We start from the raw sequence: 20,421 nt of genomic DNA, 5'->3' as shown, positions 1-20,421 counted from the left end.
CCTAGGACACTGAAATCATGACCTAAGTTGAAGTCAGACGCTAACCGACTGAGCCATTCAGGTGCCCCATTTATTGAAATTCTTTTATTTATATGACTGCTGCCTCATTATTTTGCCTGAACTATTGTAATAACCTACGTCTCTTAGTCTCCCTAACTCTAGTCTTGCCTTTTTCATTTCGTTCTCTATATTGTAGCCAGAATGATACTTTAAAAGAACAAATCTATTAATTTCACTTCCCTGCTTAAAGTTACTTCAGTGTTTCCATGTTGCCATTGAGGGGCAAGTGATTTTTTTTTTTAAACCTTCATGTGACCTTTCATTATATATATACCTCATCATTCTTATCTCTTACCCCCAGTTTTTACACCACCCTGTCCCTAGGTTTTTGCTGTAATCATACTGAACTACTTATAGTGCCCTAAAATTATAGTTATTACTTATGTCTCCAGACCCTTGCATACTGTTCTTTTGGCATCACAGTTCTCTGTCTCTCGGCCTTGTGAATTTTATTCATCCTTCAGATCCCAACTTGGGGATTACTTCTTCCAGCAGGCTTCCTCAACCTTTGTGTCCCTCGTATGTATTCACAGAGCATTTTGTGCATTCCTCTGGGAAGTGCCTCAAATGCATTTGGTATGTCTGTTTTGCCATTTTAAAACTACCATAACATAGTGTTAGACACTTGTATTGGTGCTCAGTAAATATTTGCTGAATGATAAATATATGAAGTATAATTTTTAAGGAGTCACTGATATTTATAACAAGTTTTTAAGTTTCTTTGATTTCTAGCCAGGAATAATTTTACATTTATTAGCCATGTATTTTTCTTTGTGCCTCATTTAGTTACACTTTTTGCTCATTTGGGGGGGTTGGATTTTATTTTATTTTGTTTTACTTTTTTACTTTTTCATTTTACTTTTTAAATTAGCAATAATCACGCCTCGGATAAACCTCATTGGCTACGATACTGCCACTGTGCAAAGCTTGTTTTACTTTTTTCAAATAAGTCTCAGTTTTAGTAAGATCCTCTACACAGTTGCTACTGAAAATTGAAATAGCACACCAAAAAATTTTATTACAGTTCAGTTTTTGAAAACCAGAAAATCTAGCCTGTGCACCCTGCCAGTTATGCTCTAACCAAACCACCCAAAGTTTTCTGTGTATTTCTTTTGCACAAGTTACTTAGCTTCCAATTTTTGATGTTAGGTTTTATCTTAATAACTTCAGGCTTCTCAAACACAATGGCCACATTTGAAACCTATTAGTGCTTCCTTAGGTCAAATCAAAACGTGGAAGTATATTGAGGTCATTCAAATGTACACTATAGGATTCCTCACAAATTACTAGTATCAAGGTAGAAAAGATTAAAAAGAAAAAAGACAGCTTATACCATAGATTATCAAAATATTATACAGTTTGCCCTAACGTAGAGCAGCTTTCCCAAGTTGCTGCATAATGATCCTAAAATTGCTAGCAAGATGGAACAGTACGAGAATAAAGTTTATGTTTACGTTGGCTCTGTGTCATAATTATTCTCCATGCTGGTATCCTCAGGAAGATCTTTATGATACAGGCAATAATGATGGCTATATCTGAATCTTTCCACTCTTCTGATTCAGTCTCAGTTTCCTTCTGCTTAGATCTTTTTGAAGTGTGGCCTGCTGGTTGAGGTAGCGCTGGTATTGCGTCAGTCGCATCATCCTTTCTTTCTGAGCTGTTAACAGGGTCCTTACTCTACCCTCCTCCTGCTGCTGCGGATGTGATGCGGTCAAGGAGCCCCTGTGGTTTCTTCTTTCTGTCCTGCCGTTGGGGTGGGTATTCTCATAGAGGGGAAAGGAGTTGGATCCTAGGGTCAAGTCAATTTACTGCGGTTCTTTATTAATACATCAGCGATAGTTTGAGAGGCAGCTGAGCCTTCCTGGGGATTCTCTTCACTGGGCTTCTGAGATGATTCTGGGGCCCAGATTGGGTAAAGCTGCTTTGGTGAATCCACTGAAAACCTAGGGCCAGGGGTGGGGGGGATGGATTTTAACATTTTTCTGAGTAACTTCTAAATATCCTTATGTGGTAAAGATATTAACCCTTTGTCATGGTGCAAATGTTTAAGCCTTCTTTTTTTCAAGGGGGAGTTACCATTTGTGTTTATTTTATTAACAAAAATAGGTATCCCTGAGCATTATATCTTCTGTTTTTCACAAGAATCCTTTTAGCTAAGAGTTCTGAAGCTTAGTTTGGTTAAGTTATTTTCCAGAGATTTCCATCCATGCCTTTTTAAATTCTGAAGGTCTTAAGTTTTATATTGACTCCTCCAGCATGCTCTTTATTAGCTGCTTTAATTCTGACTGGGGAGCACTATCCCAGAGTACTTAAAACCAACTAGGGCATAGGGATCTGGCTTCTGAATTTTGTTTCATGCACATTTTAGGAACTCAGTCCTTTTGCTCTGGTGCTTTTGAGTCAGACCATTTATTTTTGATTCCTTCAGTTTTCCAGGGTAATGTTTCATTATCAAAAAAATCCCTTTTTCTCAAAAATATATCAGTCTTTTCCTATAAAAAATATCCTTCTTTGTTGCTGTTATATTGCATATACAATTATATTCTTTATTTTAAAAGATTTAGAATGGGGCACCTGGGTGACTCAGTTGGGCCACTGCCATTGGCTCAAGTCATGATCCTGGAGTTCGTGGGATCGACTCTTGCATCACGCTCCCTGCTCAATGGGGAGTCTGCTTCTCCCTCTGACTCTCCGCTCTCTCATACTCTCTCTCTCTCTCAATCTCTGTCAAAAAAATAAAACCTTAAAAAATTTAGAATGGGTGTTGAGTGGGTCAGAAGCAAACTTGAGTGTAAAGTTTTGTACTAATTTTGTGGGAAGGTTGAATTGGTCTCAGTTAATTGAGTTACTCACCAGTGCCAGTTGAGTATTAGTATTTGTCAAATACTCCGACAGGCTTCTAGTAATAGATGAATAAATTATTATTCCTATTTTGAAGGAGCTCATGACTTAGAAGAATATTGTCAATGAGAATGTTATAATGATATTCCACTTTTACAATGAAAAATAGTAAGAACACAGTAATTCCTAATTTTCCTTGTCCGTGAAAGAACATTGATAACTGAAATTGACAGGTTCCTGAAGTTTTCAGCACCAAAAAATTTGAGTAAAATTCACCTTAATTTTCCTTCTTGAAGGCGAAAATGAAAACTAAAGTATGCACGCACACACACACAGAAAGTTGGGAGACAGTGGGAGAAACCAAATATGAACCAGCCATGTGTGAATAGTTAACTCTTTAATAAATATTATGTAAAGATGATTATCAGTCACTATTGGGTCATGACCTTTTTTATATTAGCTGGTGCAGAAATTTCAGTGAAAATAATTCCTGTATGTTCATTGATGTTTTTAAAGCAAGCATTTGAACTATTGAGAACTAATTCACAGAAAAACTATTAAATAGTAAATACTGTGGCAGCCTCTGTACAGTTGGTGTTATAATGCATTAGATCATGTCATTAATTTGTACCATGATCTATTACAGGAAAAGGCCTAAGAAATTCCTTGTTGTTAATTAGTTACTTCAATTTATAAAGTACCTATAATCTCTGACATAGAGTTTGAACTTCTGTTGATCCTTAAATACTTACTGACTTAAAATGAGTAATTGACAGCCTTAATCTAATCTTGGGTACCTTTATTTTTCTGTAATTTTTTACTGTAATAAAAATGCTAATTGAAAAAAATTGAGTCTATCATAATTTTTTTTTATTTTAAAGTTCCTAGGTGAAAATACATTTGTGATATAAGCATTAAAATTATATTATTAAAGTGACACTAACTTTCAGGGTTTAAGAAAATTATTATAATGGAAAAAAGAAAACAAATACAAAGTCACCACTTTGTCCTAAAAAGCTGAATGGTCTGAAAAAACAATTTTTGGATGCATAAAGAAGAGGGAGGGGACACAGGGAAAACTTGATTACAGGGCAGTCTCCCCAAGATTAGAGTCAGACAGGCAAATATAGGAGGTCATAGCTTCCTAGAACAGAGATTTAGGAGCTGAAACCATCTCAGAAACCAGTACAGAACTGGAACTGTAATTCCGGTAATTGTAATTGACAATTTGCTGGAGGCTTACTAGGGATAAGTTTGACAATTAAAAACTCCAAAGGGATCTAGTCACGGGGGGGGGGGGGGGGCCTTACCTCTTAAGAGCTCAACCAGGTTGCCACAGTGAATATCAGAAAAATCTCCTCTTGCTTCCAGCAGGAGTGGAGGAAAAAGAACCATTTTGAAATACACCAGAGCCCTCTGTTCTTAACAAGACCCACTCTCAGGGGAAACTAGTTAAGGGAAGTCTAACTGATTTGGAGGAAGGAAAATACCAAATGCCTGCCTACTCTAACCATGTTAGTTTAAGGAGGGAGAAAAAACCTGACAAACATTGATGAAGTTCACAGTCCAGGCTTACTAAAAGACTGAGACCTAATCATGGACTATAGAATGCTTCCCCTCCCCCAACGCCCCACCACCACATTACTAATGGCCTGTTTATAGCAGTTCCTTTTACCAGTGCATCATATCCAGCAATTGAGAAAACATTGTAAGGCATACCAAAAGATAAAAAATGCAATTTGAAGGGACAGAGTGAATATCAGAACCAGACATGGCCCAAGGGTGTTGGAGTTAACCAGATCAGGAATTTAAAGTGACTATAATTAATGTGCTCAGGGATCTAATGGATAAAATAGTCAGTGTGCAACAACAGATGGGCAGTGTAAGTGGAGAGATGGAAATCCTAAGAAAAAAGGTAGATAAGGAGTTAAACACTGTACCAGAAATGAAGAATACCTTTGGAGGGCTTATTAGACTAGAGACATGAGTAAAGAATTTCTGAGCTGGAGGATATCTTAGTAGAATCTTCAAAAATGAAAAGCGGGTACTGGGTGGCTCAATCAGTTAAGTGGCTGCCTTTGGCTCAGGTTATGATCCCTGGGTCCTGAGATCGAGTCCAACATCGGGCTCCCTACTCAGTGGGAAGCCTGCTTCTCCCTCTGCCTCTGCTGCTCCCCTTGCTTGTACTCTCTCTTTGTGTCAAATAAATAAATATAATCTTAGAAAAGAAAAGAGGATAAGACTGAAAAGAACAGAATATCCAGGGACTGTGGGACAACTACAAAAGTAATGTGTAGTGGGAATAGCAGGAGAAAGAGGGAAGTTTTGAAATGATAATGACTGAGAATTTCCCCAAGTTAATGTTAGACCCCAAATCACAGATCCAGGAAGTTTAGAGACCACCAAGAAGGATAAGTACCCCCCAAAACAACGCCTACGTGTATCATTTTCAAACTATAGAAAATCATATAGGAAGAAAAAAATCCTGAAAGATGCCAGAGAAGAAAACAGCTTACCTGTAGAAGAACAAAGAATTACATTTGACTTTGCCTCAGAAACTGTGAAAGTAAGAAGAAAATAGAGTGAAATATTTAAAGTATCGAGAGGAAAACTCACTAACCTAGAATTGTTTTTCCTGTGAAATTATCATTTTTTAAAAAAGATTTTATTTATTTATTTGACAGAGATCACAAGTAGACAGAGAGGCCAGGAGAGAGAGAGAGAGAGGAGGAAGCAGGCTCCCTGCCAAGCAGGGAGCCTGATGCGGGGCTCGATCCCAGGACCCTGGGATCATGACCCGAGCCGAAGGCAGAGGCTTTAACCCACTGAGCCACCCAGGCGCCTCTGTGAAATTATTTTTGAAAAATGAAGAAGGAATAAAGACTTTCTCAAACAAATTGAGGGAATTTGTTGGTAGTAGACCTCCCTTGCAGGAAATATTAAGTTGACTTAAATGAGTCTCATTTATCAGTTTTTGCTTTTGTTTCCTTTGTTTTTGGTGTCATATCCAAGATATCATTCCAAATCCAATGTCCTAAAACTTTCTCTTTTGTTTTCCTCTAGGAGTTTTAGAGTTTCAAGTCTTAACATTTAAGTCTTTCATCCATATTGATTTGGCTTTTGCGTATGGTGTAAGGTAGGGTCCATCCAGTTTCAGTCTTTTGCATGTGGATATACTGTTTTCCCAGCGTTGTTTGTTGAAGACACTGTGCTTTCTGATTATGTAGTCTTGGCACACTTGTTGAAGATCGTTTGACCATACGTACCAAGGTTTATTTCTAGGCTCTCTGTTTTTTACCATTGGTCTATGTGTTTGTCTTCATGCCACTGCCATACCATTTGATTACTGTAGCTTTGTAATACCTTTACAGGTATTACAGGTGGGGCCTTCAGCTTTGTTCTTTTCCTCAAGATTGTTTTTGACTAGTTGAGGTCTTTGTTGTTCCATATGAATATTAGGATTTTATTTCCCAGTTTCTACAAAGAATGCCTTTGGGATTTTGATAGAGATTACATTGAATCCATAGATGACATTGGGTAATATGGACAATTTTGATGGTACTAAATCTTCCATAAACATCCTCTGTATGTCCACTGTAAATGTCCCTCCATTTATTTGTGTCTTATTTCTTTCAGCACTTTTTTGTAGTTTTCAGTGTACCAAGTCTTTTGCCTTTTTGGTTAGGTTTGTTACTAATTATTTTCTTCTTTCTGATGCTATTGTAAATGACATTGTTTTTTAAATTTCCCTTTGAGATTGTTTGTTGTTCGTGTATATAGAAGTGCATTTGATTTTGATGTGTTGATTTTGTGTCTGCAACTTTGGCATTTGTTAGTTCTAATGTTTTTTTCTGGAATCTTTGGGCTTTTCTACATATAAATAAGGTCATGTAATCTGTGAACAGGGATAATTTTACTTCATACTTTCTGATTCGTGTAAGCCCCTTTTTTCTTAACTGATTACTCTAGCTAGAATTTCCAGTACAATGTTGAATACAAGTGGTAAGAGTGAGCATCCTTGCCTTGTTCCTTATCTTAGAGGGAAAGCTTGTAGTTTTTCACTGTTGATCTGATGTTAGCTGTGGGTTTTTCATTTATGACCTTTGTTATCTTGAGAAAATTTATATTCCTAGTTTATTGTGTGTTTTTATCATGAAGGAGTGTTGAATTATGTCAAATGCTTGTTCTGCATTGACATAGTCATGTGATTTTTATGCTTTGTTTTGTCGATTTGCTGTATCATATTGATTTTGATTTGTATTGATATTGATTGAAACATGCTTGCACTCTAGGGATAAATCCCAGTTGGTCGTGGATATTACCCTTTTAATGTGCTCTTGGATTTGGTTTCTTAGTATTTATTGAGAATTTTTGCACCTATTAAGGATATTGACCTGCAGTTTTCTTTACTTGTAGAGTCTGACTGGCTTTGGTGTCAAGGTGATGTTGGCTTCAGAAAATGAGTTTGGATGTGTTCCCTCTTTAATTTTTTGGAAGAGTTTGGGAAAGATTGATGTTAATTAATTCTTCTTGAGGTGTTTGGTAGAATTCTCCATTGAATTTTTTGGTCCTGGGCTTTTCTTTGTTGAGAGGTTTTTGATTACTGATTAGGTATCCTTAGTAGTTACATAGTTGTGTTCAGATTTTCTCCTTCTTCATGACTCAGTCTTGGTAGATTGTGCATTTCTAGGAATTTATCTATTTCTTCTGGTTTATCTAATTGGTATCTAATTGTTCATAGTAAGTAGTCTTTTATGAATCTTTGTATTTCATACAAAGTCACTTTTAGCACTACATCTTTCACTTCTGATTTGAATTTTCTCCTCTCTTTCTTAGTCTGCTTAAAGGTTTCTCAATTTTGTTGATCTTTTCTAAAAACTCCTTTTTTCATTTTTTTCCTATTTATCCTCTGTTTTGTTTAGTCTTCTTTAGTCTTTATTATTTCCTTCCTTCTGCTAACTTTGGGCTTGTTTGTTCTTTTTCTGGTTCCTTGAGGTACAAAGTTAGGGTTTATTTTTGAGATTTCTCTCTTTCCTTCCTTCCTTCCTTACTGGATTCTGTTTTATTTATTTATGAGATTTACTTATTTATTTTTGAGAGAGAGCAGGGCTGGGGGAAGGGGCAGAGGGGTTAGAGAGAATCTCAACCAGACTTTGTGCTGATCATGGGCCCTGATGCAGGGCTTGATTTCATGACCCTGAGATCATGACCTGAACTGAACCAAGAGTTGGACACTTAACTGACAGTGCCACCCAGGTGCCCTCAAGATATATTTTCTTTTTTTTAATGTAGTATTTACCACTATAAACTTCTTTGTTAGTACTGCTTTTGTTGCATCCCATAAGTTTTGATGTGTTATGTTTTTGTCTCCCAAGTATTTTCTAACTTTAATTCTGATTTCTTCTTTTATCCACTGCTTAAGGATGTGTATTGTTTAGTTTTCTTCATACATTTGTGAATTTTCCAGTTCTCCTTTTGTTATCAATTGCTAGTTTCATTCCATTGTTGGTGGAAAAGATACTTGGTTCATACCAAATCTTCTTAAATTTGTTAAAAGTTATTTTGTGACCTAATATGTGGCATGTCCTGGAGAATGTTCCATGTGCAGTGAAGAAGAATGTGTATTCTGCTGCTGTTGGGTGGAATGTTCTGTATACATCTGTCAAGTTGATTAGGTCTGTAATGTTATTCAGGTTGCCTGTTTCCCTGTTGAAATTCTGTCTAGATATTTGTTTTCTTTTTTTCCTTTTGTTTTATTTTTTTCAGTGTTCCAAAATTCATTGTTTATGCACCACACCCAGTGCTCCATGCAATACGTGCCCTCCTTAATACCTACCACCAGGTTCACCCAACCCCACCCCTGTCCCCTCCCAAACCCTCAGTTTGTTTATCAGAGTCCACAGTCTCTCATGGTTTGTCTCCCTCTCCGATTTCCCCCAACTCACTTCTCCTCTCCATCTCCCAATGTCCTCCATGTTATTCCTTAGGCTCCACATGTAAATGAAACCATATGATAATTGGCTCTCTCTGCTCGACTTATTTCACTCAACATAGTCTCTTCCAGTCCCATCCATGTTGATACAGAAGTTGGGTATTCATCCTTTCTGATGGAGGCATAATACTCGATTGTATATATGGACCACATCATCTTTATCCATTCGTCTGTTGAAGGGCATCTTGGTTCTTTCCACAGTTTGGTGACTGTGGCCATTGCTGCTATGAACATTGGGTCTGTCTAGATATTTTATCCTTTTGGTACTGGGGTATGTTCTGATGTTGGGTGTATATACCATTCTTATATCTTTCTGATGAATTGACCCTTTTATCATTATATATTGTCCTGTTTTTTGCCTCTTGTCAGTTTTTTACTTTTTTGGATATAAGTATGGCCACTTCTGCTCTCTTTCAATTATATTTGCATAGAATATCTTTTCACTTTTACTTTCATCCTCTGTATGTCTTTTTAAATCTAGAGTGAGTCTGTTGTAGATAGCAAATGGTTGGATCTTACTTCTTCTGATCCATTTAGCTACTCTGTCTTTTGATTGCTGACTTTAGTCCTTTTATATTTAAAATAATTACTGATAGGGAAGACTTACTGTGTCCATTTTGTTATTTGTTTTTGACTGTTTTGTAGTTTTTTGTCTCTTTGTTCCTCCTGTTGTCTATTTTTCTTGGTGGTGGTGGTGATGTTTTTGTTGTTGTTGTTGTTTTGTGACATGCTTTGATTCCTTTCTCATTTCCTTTTTTGGATCTTCTACAGGTGTTTTCTTTGTGCTTAATCATAGGTTTTACATAAAACATCTCATAGTTTTGACAATCTATAATAAACTGATGGTGCTTCAGAACTCTTTTACATGTCTCTCCCTTCTACATTTTATTATCAGTATCACAAATTACATCTTTTTATTGTGTAGCTTATTAATGTATTTTGTAATTTATATTTATACATTTGTGTTTTAACTTCTATACTAAAATTGTTATTGTTTTCATTTATTCTCCGTAGAAACAATTTGTAGAGTTTAACATTTGTTATGCACACTTTTGTGACTAAGTTCTAAACTTAAGTTTAAAAATTACTTTAAAACTTTTTATGGTAAACTTCTATATAAGTTGAGTACGTCTAATAAATTTTTTTGTTGTTTAAACAGAATTCTGAGAGTGATGGTCAGCCATATAGAAGAATATATTGAACCTATAGTTTTCTGAAGAATCAGTTCAAAGATCCAAAACATACAAAAGGTAATGAAAAGGTTGTATCTTAGAGTTTATTTTCAGCAAAATATATAAATGAATCCACAAACTTATTTTGACATACTAATTTGAGGAATGTTTTATTTTAAAATTTTTTCTGTTGTATTAATTTATTCCAAATGCTTATTGTATCAGCTATATTTAGATGCTACTTTAGATACCGAGAATCCAGTGATGGACAAGACAGAAGCTGTCCCTGCTCTCATTAGGATTGCATTCTAAAGGGAGGGAGGACAAATAATAGACAAACCAATGAAACATTTGTAGTTCAGTGCAGAGAGTAAAATGGATAATGTGATAGAGACTGGTGACTGCTTTCATAATTGAAAGAAAGAGGAAATATTTGAAAGCTCTCATTGAATAGGAATATTTCAGTTAAGATCTGAATGGCAAGAATGTGCCAGCTTTGTGAAGATCTGAGAGAGGAGATTTACAGGCAGTAAACAAAAATGACCATGGAATACTTGAGGAACAGAATGGAAAAATGTGACTAGAGTATAATGAGGGGAAGAGCATATGGAATTTAGGCTGGAAAAGAAAACTGGAAGAGGAACAGATTCTGTAAATTTGCAGAAATAGTGCTCTGTAAGAAAGTGCTTTATAAGAAGTGCTTTCTTTGTAAGAAAGTCAAGTGTTCTGTTTTGCTGTATAATATTTTAGGTACCTGTAAAATTTGTAGAAATATCGAAGGTAGTTGGATATAAGACTCTGAAGTTGAGAATCTGGTCTGGGGGTATGGATTTGGGATTTATTGGCATAAAGAGATACTTAGAGGAGTATGTCTGGATGAAATTATCTAGGAAGTGTACATAGATTGAGGATTTATCCTCAGAACATGCCAGTATTAATCAGAGGAGAAGGAACAGCCAATGAGATGGGTGAAAAATTAGGAAAGTGTTCTGTCACAGAAGGCAAAAAAAGAAAAGTAATAAATGCAGAAGTGATCAGTTACATCATATGCTACTAAGAAGTAAAATAGAGAGTAAAGAAGCCATTAGATTTGGCAGCCTGAATGTCTTTTATAACTCTAATAAGAGTGAGCAATCTCAGTGGGATTGTGTAAAGGTGAAAGCCTGATTAAAATTGATGAAGAGAAAATGGGGTATTTCCAGTTGAAGATGGCAAAAAATGCAATTAAGTTCTATTTCTTCTTGAAACTCCATTAAAGCTAGAGAATTTTTTTTAACAAACATAACTTCATAGGAACAAAGAGAAGGGGAGAAAAAACAATTACAACAAAATTTTGGAAGCTGAAAAGGGAAAGGAAGTGTGATATCTATCTTATGGATCTTAGAATCCTGAGCCACCTGTGAGAATGATGAGAAACTTTATGGCACTATAGGCATTATATTCTAAAATGTCAGAAATTGAGAGCATGCTTTACTTCTGCAAAGGAGTAAAAATGGGACTAAACACAGTCTGATTTGTTGCCAGTCTAAGAGGTGATTATATTTTATAGATCCTTTTCTTGACTTTGGAATTCCAGGCAACTACCCCATCACTATCTTAGCAGAAGGCTAAACATTTATTCTCTAGGAAAGATAAAATAGCATGGTTGAGAATGGAAGTACCATATTGAAAGTAAAGAGATTAAAAACTAAGGCTACCAGATTTTTATAATTTTCAGTCAGTAGTTTAGAAGATTCTTTTCTGGAAATTGTAACCAGCCTAAGAGAAAAGATCTGAAGATACAGACTCAAAGAATTTTCCCAAAGAAATATTCCAACCTGGTATCCCTGCAATAAAGTTGATAGTCAGCAAACTCTATCACACAGAGCTTCAGGGATCCTTTTAGACCCCACCCTTAAATGAGCTGGTGGCCAGAGATCACTAAACATTTTAGTAAAACCTCTTATGTAAGAGCCAAATACCATGCCAAAAGAAAATACCAAATTGGGGGCCGGCAGGCAGGTAAAAATTGAAACACAAAACTATTGTTTAATAGTTTCAGAGAGGTAAGAGGAGATGCTAAATCCATGAAACATGAAAGAAAAACAATTACATTAGAAATGAAGAACTCAGTGGAAGAGTGGAAAAGTAAAACAGATTTTGAGAGTAAAGCAAAGTTAAATGGGAGAGAAAAAAATAAGAAAATTGGAGCAACTGTCAGCATATCCAGTGTTGAAATAATGGGAATTCAAAAAAAGGAGAAAAGAGTAAAATAGGAGAAATAAAGAATAGAGACTGATTCATCAAACTATCCAGAATTAGAGGACACAAGTTTCTAAGTAGAAAGAGTCTATAGTACGAAAATTAAGGAAATAAGTCTAAAATAGGACATATCACTGTTAAATTTTAAAACATAAGGGAGCTTCCAGAATAAGAAAAATAGGTCACATGTAAAGATCAGTAATCAGAAAGACTTTGGGCTTCTTGGGAATACTCTGGAAACTAGAAGACATTGGAGCCTTCATAATGCTGAGGGAAAACTTACTTCCAATCCCATATTCATTATGGAGCTAAACTGTTGATTAAGTACAGACTAATGACAGTTTCAGACTTGTGATGTCTAAAAATACTTATCTGCCATGCCCCCTTTCTTGGGGAGTTATTGTAGGAGGTACTCAACACAAATAAAGAAGTAAACTGAAAGGGATGAAGCCATAAGATAGAAGAAACAGAAAATGCACCTTACGTAGAAACCCAGGAAATCACCAGGAAGATTGTGAATAATGATCCTGAGATGATCGCTGGTTGCTGTTTATGGAGAATGTCCAGTCCCAACAGGAGTAGGTCAGAAGGTATCAAGATAAATAGGTGTGAGATTACATTGGTAAAATGTGTAATGTGTTTGAAGATATTAAGAGGAGATTTAGACAGGGAAGAGTTTGGGGCTAAACTGGTGATAAGTTTATAGAAAAGTAAGTCAATAATAAAACAATGATTAACTCTAGGGAAATTATTTAGAAAGGGAAGGCAATTGTATGCTGTATGGCTCAGCTATGAATTGCATTTATAGAGTTATCATAATGTTAACTGAACATAACCATAACCTAGCCAAAATTATGGTACTGGGAATTTGGGCAAATATACACATATATGAAGTAAGGATGGGGAATCAAAGAAAACTAAATTCGTATTTTTCTTAGTGGAATTCAGTGGATTATGCCTGAAAAATAAGACTCTTTTGAGAGCAAGAGGAGACATTTTAATAATTACATTGGGACAACTTGAATAATTAGGACTGTGTAGGTACCCTTCCTAAAACAGAGGGAATCAAGAAGTCACAAAATAAAGAATATTAGAGCGTTAACTGCCAGAAGAAATAGTTTAAGAGGTGAAAGTGGTGAAAAGTGGGAAATGGGGATCATAGGACAGAGGATTTCTGATTTTTTAATAATTCTTATAAAACTTTGTGGCCACTTTAGATCTGAACATGTATACAGTGGTGAAAATAAGGGAGAGAAGGGAATTAAAGATGTTGGAGTAACAATTTTGCTCTGCCACGCAGTTTTCCTGCGAGAGGGAGCAAAAAAGGAAAGGTAGTGCCTGAAGGGGGTTGGTGTGTCAAGGGTGGTTTTTTTTTTTTTTTTAAGGTAAAATACTAACTTGATAATCAGAAAAATCCAGTTATCAAGAGACAAGTTCATGATGTAGGAATGGAAAGCCTTGAGAGGTGACAGCAGATGGGATTCAGAGGACTAGTATTATGTCATTAGATACTGCAGTTTACTTGTAATATAGAATGTGTTATTTTATGCATAGGGATTCTTTTCCAAAGATGGATTTCCAGGCACTGAGATTTTCTGTTAATTATATTTAATGTTGCATGCTGAATTAAAAACATATCTGCTTCTGTATTTGGCAAAGTTTGAATGTTTTATAATCATGTTTTATGATCATGACCTGAGCCACAATCAAGAGTTGGAAGCTCAACTGACGGAGGCACCCAGGTGCCCCAAGAAAAAAGATTTTTAATAATAAAATTTGATCTGTATTAGATTACATAGTTGAAATTCCATGCTGTGTATAGGGACATTGCTTATTTTTAAAAGCTGAATGCTTAGAATCCATAGAATGGAAAGTATGACTCGGGATAGTTTTTTTGGTACTGAAAATGTGAGGCCTCAGGTGGTTCTAAAACAAGACCTTTTGGCTGTTCCACCATTGCCCTTGTGTTTTGATAAAATTAATTTGGCACCATTTAAAAAAGTTAAGAGGAATCTTCTCATAGTTGGCCCTAGAGCACTTAGTTGGGCCTATTTCACTTTCCCCTTACCTTTCCCTTAAATATATCCTGTCTGTCACTTGGCTAGAAAGGAAAAAAAAAAGATCTTGGACTAGACTGGTAGAGAAACATAGTCTTTGTCATTCAGTAAGCAGCACAATAGATGTTTGGAAAGCATATTGTTAATAACATTAGTAAAATGGCCTAATAAAGCATCGGCCTGTATCTTCTAAACCATTTTGGGTTCAGTTATGATGGCCCTTGATATAGTCTAGGCCCTAATTCTTGGGGTCTTTTTTTCTTTTTTTTCTCCTAGTTTGTCATATTTTCTACCTTTTGATAATTAAAGAAGCATATACTTGGTGCCACTTAAGGCTCAGATCTGGCCTTTTAACTTTAAAGTGAAACCGTTCTTTTTTAATTCACCCAACTTGGCTGTTACCTTTGCACCATTCTTTTTGTTCTAGTGATAGAACCAGCCTCTGTCATTACCGTGATGATAGGTTTGTCTCTTAGACCAGAGAGTTGTGCTTGGGTCATCTTTAAAGTCTCCTCTAACTCCCAAATTGTGTAATTCCACGCTCCATCTGCTGATGTTGACCCAGACACTTAAAACCAATATTTTATCTAGTGTTAGTTCTTTTTATTTTTACCTCTGACTCCCCATTCATTTTCTTTTAAGAGCTCTTAGCCCTTTGCAGTCTCACTTCTGTAGCCATTACCACATGGGCACTGCAGCGTCGTTGAGCAAGGACCATTCCCTCGCTCCTTCGTGCCTGTACATTTGAAAACAGTGATAGAACAGTTCAGACTCCCATGTTCTTAGGACAGCTTTCATCTGTTCTCACCTAGAGTTCCACCTTAATTTATAGTATTTTCTAAATTTTAAACAGAAGATATAATAGTTAAAGTAGAATTCTCATGCCTCAAAACTGTTAAGGTTTTTATTAGCGTTGAGGTGGTTGTTCAATATTTAATTCGCAGCTATAGGATATGAGTATTTTGTTTGAATAAAACCTGCCTTACACTTTAGAAAAACTGTAGAATACAGGATGACAAATTTTAGGCTTATGATTCCGTTTTAAAGTAGTAAATCTTAATTCCTTCAATGTAGGTATGAGACTCCTTATAGTAAAGCTCTTTCCTCCCTTTTCTTTTTTCCCTTCTCCTTTTTTTTTTCCTTTTCCTTTCATCTCTTTTCTCTTCATTCATTTTATTTTTCAGTAATCTCTACACCCAGTGTGGGGCTTGAACCTCTACCCCGAGACTGAGCTGCATGCTACACTGACTGAGCCAGCCAGGCACACCCTAATAAGGCTCTTTTCTACTTGTCTTACCTCCACCCTTCTGTCCACTCTTATTCTCATTTTATGCTCTAGTAATTAAACCTTAAGTTGTAACATGAATGGATTTTTCTCTAAAGAAAATGCTAACCCTCTTTAGTCTCTCAAATAGGGTGCTCCCTTGTCTCATAAAGGCCTGTGCCTTTGCAAATTGCCATTCCTGTGGCTTTCCAGCCTTTCACATATTACCTTCTCTTGTCCTCTAGTCTATTATTTCTCATACCCAAATGGTCATACAAATCACATGGGGACCATGTTAAAATGTAGATTCTGATTCAGTAGGACTGTCTTCTAACAGGATCTCAGATGATGCCGTTGCTGATGGTCTCTGCACTATATTTTTAAAACAATCTAGACTACCTGACAAATTCATTGTCATCAAGACTTTCCTCTGACTCCTCTCTGTATACCTTCATTATCCTTTTTATTATTCTTTAGGTATCTGTCTCCCTATTCAATTGCAGATTTTTACCTACAGGGACTTTGTGTTTTCTTCTTGTATTCCTAAAGCTTAGCCTACTGTTTAATAGAAAATAGGTTTTCAACAAATATTTGTTGTTGATTCGATTTTTAAATTAAAGAATAGTTGACATACAATGTTGTATTAGTTTCAGGTATAAACAGTGAGCAATTGTATACATTATACATGCTCACCATGATAAATGTAGTTACCATCTGTTACCATACAGTGTTACTACAATATTATTGACTGTATTCCCTATGCTGTACTTTTTATTCCCATGGCTTATTTATTTTGTAACTGGCAGTTTGTATACCTTACTTCCCTTCACCTAGCTCACTCATCCTCCCACTCCCCTCCCCTCTGGAACTATCAGGTTTATTCTTTGTCTTATGACTCTGTTTCTGTTTTGTTCTGTGTTTTAGATTTCACATATAGGTGAAATCATATGGAATTTGTCTTTGTTCGACATGATGCCCTCTACGTTCATCCATGTTGTCAAGATTGGCAAGATTTCATTCTTTTTATGGCTGAGTAATATTCCACTGTACACATACACATACACACAGCATCTTCTTTATCCATTCATCTGTCTCAGTGGGCATCTAGGTTATTTACATATCTTGACTCTTGTAAATACTGATGCATGAACGTAAGGGTGTATGTATCTTTTTTTGAATTATAGCCTATTCACAGTTACATACTCTAATTAATATATATACTAAATATTAAGAGTGGCCTTTTTTACTGCTTTATAATAGAAAATGAATCCTCAATTTTCTTCCCCTGTGTTCCTTTTTTTAGAAGGGAGCCTCACATTTGCCCCAGTTCTAGGTATTTGCTTGAAAATAATGTTTCAGCCTTGGGTACAAACCAAAACATTTGAATTCTCTATGATAACATACAGTGTTCCTCAATATTACTATGTTTGTAGAAATAAATTTTTTGAAAACTAATGACTGTTTATTTTTCCTTCCACCCAAGGAGAAGTACAAATGTCTACCACAAGACGAAAACGTAATATGTTATGTTGTTTACCGTAAGCTGTAGTAAAATGAGCTCAATTGTTGACAGGTATGTTTTTAGAGACTCTTTATTTTGAATCCTATAAAGCTATTTTAAAATTTATTATTAGAGTAATGGTCTGTATCATACTGATAAAAGGAGTTTCGTATTTAAACATAATTCCTATTACACTTAATTTCCATATTGAGCAAACAGAGTGTAATAGTAAGACATACTGATACTATGTACAGCCAAAGTCAGCAGCATATGGGTTGTGTCCCAAACAGATCATGAACTGTAATTTTGAGTGTTTGGTCAGAGCTGCTCTGAAAGAAATTGTGACAGTGGCAGATGTTTCCTTGGCATCTTATGGAATCTTCTATCTCCTTATGTCTTATTTTTTTCTCCTTATTGCTGCTAATTCCATCCCTTTAAGTGTTTTAGCATTTGTGATTGATAAGTGGTAACTATAATTAGGATTTTATTAGTTAAAATTACAGTCTTTAAATCATACTCTTACGAGTAGGATAAACCTTGTTTCTTTGATTTTAAGACTTTTGTTTGTTTGTTTACGTTTTAACACCTCTGACACTAAGATTCATCTTACAATTGCCTTAAATGGTAGCATTTTTTCCCCAACGTGATGGCATATAAAATATTGATCAGTCTTTATAAAGATTATGGTGTTTTTAATTTGATGAAACACAGTAACATATTTTAAGCTCTTATTCTTTGATAGCTCTTTGTTGTCGAGTACTTTTTATATGTTATTTCATTTTACTTTCCAGTAATGCCATGAAATTTTACAGCTGAGGAAACAATAGGTCAGGGAGGTTGAATAACTTGTTTAAGGTCACATAGTTATGTGCTGAGCTGGGATTAGGACCTGTGTTGGTCTGTCTGACACTCAAGTTCCTGTATTTTTATTATAGTGTACTGTGTGATTCTTCCGTAGGGGATTCTTTAAGAGTTTTGTAGCTAGAGTTGTATACAGAAGTGACCTTTGACGTCTGGGGCCAGCCCGTCTCCCTTTCCTGTGAGATAAACAGTGAAGATACATACTCTACCAGAACTTAAGACCTAAGGGGCAAGGAGTTTCCTTAGAGAGGCCTGCCTGCAGCACTGCCATAGATTTGGGCTATGCCATATTTTCAGGTGGGCTCTATGTGTAGTTGTCTCCTCAGAAAGGATGTTCCTTCAGTGCTCCTAAGTGATTAAATATGATTGTGGTATTATGCTTCTTGATGATTGCCAATTCCCATTCTAGACAATATGACATCTAGAGACAACATCATGTTCAGACAGAAGCAGTGATTCTTAATATGAGTTAGTTATTTCTGGGAATATCATGAAAGTTATGGACTTTCTCCTCAATAATGTGCATGTACATAAAAAAGTTGTCATAAATTGCAGTGCACACATGGAACCCTGAAAGTCCAGACATGGAACTCTATAATATAAAATTTGTAGATGTTCTCAACAGTGGGTCCAACAGACACCATATGTGCCTTTGTAGGCCTCAGAAAGTTGTGGTTAAAGTAGTGAATAGTGAATTCATGTAAAGGTCATATGAAATTATTTAATATCACTACGTAGGTTAAGGAATTATCCACCAGTGCTCTTGATTTTATTTGTTAGAATGCTGTTCCCCTAGATCTTCCCGTAACCAACCCTTTCTTGTCACTTAGATCTCAGCTTAAATGTCTGCATCTCAGCGGGTCCTTTCCTAACCACTCAGATTAAAGTAACATCACAGTAACTAAAAAATCGCCCCTTTTTAAAAAATATAAAACTTGTCATCATATATTTCCTTCTTGATTTATTTTGTTCTACTAGAAAATAAGCTGTAGGAGAGCAGGGATTTCTGTGTCTGATTAACTGTTTTAATGCTCTGTAATCATGTCCAGAGCAGAGCCTGGCACATGAGTATTAGTAAATATTTGTCGCATGAATCAGTAGTGAATGAATTGTAGTAATATAAGTTAAAAGCCAGATACTGTGATGTTTATGAGTGATTTGTGGCTTTATAACATGAATGTCTCAAAATTTTTTAAGCTATGCTATTATAATTAAAAATAATTTCAAATCCTTTTATATAATGGCAAATACACTGACTTTCTATAGTTCTCATTGATTACTACCAGTTTGAAACAAGGTATTAACCTCTGATTAAATTAAATTCTGGTTTAGCATGTTGTATATATAGTACATAAGTAGTTTTGAAATTCACATTTGTGATAAACTTTTAAAAAATGTAATTAAACATGGATTAACTTTAGTTTTCTAATACTTGTTAGAGAACAGGTTAGCAGTTAATTCAATTTGTATTTGTACAATCCTTTAACTCTACAAAAATCCTAGGATAGAACTGATTTGATTCACATGTCATTTTGAAATTGCTGTTGCTCAGTGAGTTTGCTCTTATTTTCTCTATCCACTTTCTTTTTTCTTTTAGAGAAGATGGTAGTATTTTTGATGGGTTGGTGGAAGAAGATGACAAGGACAAAGCAAAAAGGTAGTTCAACTTAAGATGTAAAGTAGTAAATAAATAAGTAAATGTAAAAGTAAGTAAATAGTAAATCAGTGATTTCCGAAAGCTGTCTGCGTTAAGAACTTAGGTATATTAGCAAGGTGCAAAAGCTTAGAATATCAATATGCATTTTATAATTTAAGTAAAATTATCCAGTAAAAGTGCTCATCTCATCACATCATATTAGGAGTATATAATATCTATAAGGCATCACTAAGGATGTTAACTTTCATCACTCGGCTAAGGTAGGGTTTGCCAGATTCACCATTATAGTTACTCTTTTCCCCTTGACTTACTCTGTTCTTTGGTAGCAAGTTATGAAGTGTAGCCTACCTTCAGAGTAGGGATGGAGGGGATTAAGCTCCACCTCTCATAGGGAGGGATATCTATACACATTTGGAATATTTCTATAAAAACATTTTCTCCCATTTTTTTTATGTCTGTAGGGACTCATCGGTTTATTTTATGCTTTAGGTTATATACTCCATGCTTTTTTATTTTGTTGCTCAAATTGTTTCAGCTTTGGTGATTGGGAGTTCTTTATCAGGGTAGGCCCCCGGGACCTCCAGGCACCTCCATTCTCCCAAGAGAGGGGAAAGTAGACAATGGGGAAAGGGAGAGGAGAATTGTTGGAGAGGTATCCTCAAATAGGTGAGGGAATGGGATCTAGAGCCATGGTGGTATTGATAGGGGCTTCTACCTTAAATAGGAGCGTGGGCAGTTAGTTACAGTATCGGGAGGGGGAGAGTCCAGGTAGCAT

At 35.7% G+C, this 20,421-nt stretch overlaps 1 protein-coding gene across 1 annotated transcript in view; it reads left to right on the top strand.

The window, feature by feature from the left end:
- CLOCK (clock circadian regulator) overlaps positions 1-20,421 on the top strand; it is a 131,832-nt gene that overhangs the window by 44,471 nt on the left and 66,940 nt on the right. Inside the window, exons 3-5 of the mRNA XM_080796704.1 lie at positions 10,053-10,143; positions 17,111-17,200; positions 19,587-19,646. Coding sequence (XP_080652830.1) covers positions 17,154-17,200; positions 19,587-19,646 — 107 coding nt within the window. The 5' untranslated portion in view covers positions 10,053-10,143; positions 17,111-17,153. The remainder of the gene's footprint in view (positions 1-10,052; positions 10,144-17,110; positions 17,201-19,586; positions 19,647-20,421) is intronic.

Source organism: Martes martes, assembly GCF_963455335.1.
Source record: "Martes martes genome assembly, chromosome: 2".
In the NCBI taxonomy this organism is placed as follows: Eukaryota; Metazoa; Chordata; class Mammalia; order Carnivora; family Mustelidae; genus Martes; species Martes martes.
The sequence above is the reverse complement of the archived record's forward strand: the minus strand, read 5'-3'. Positions and strand labels throughout refer to the sequence as shown.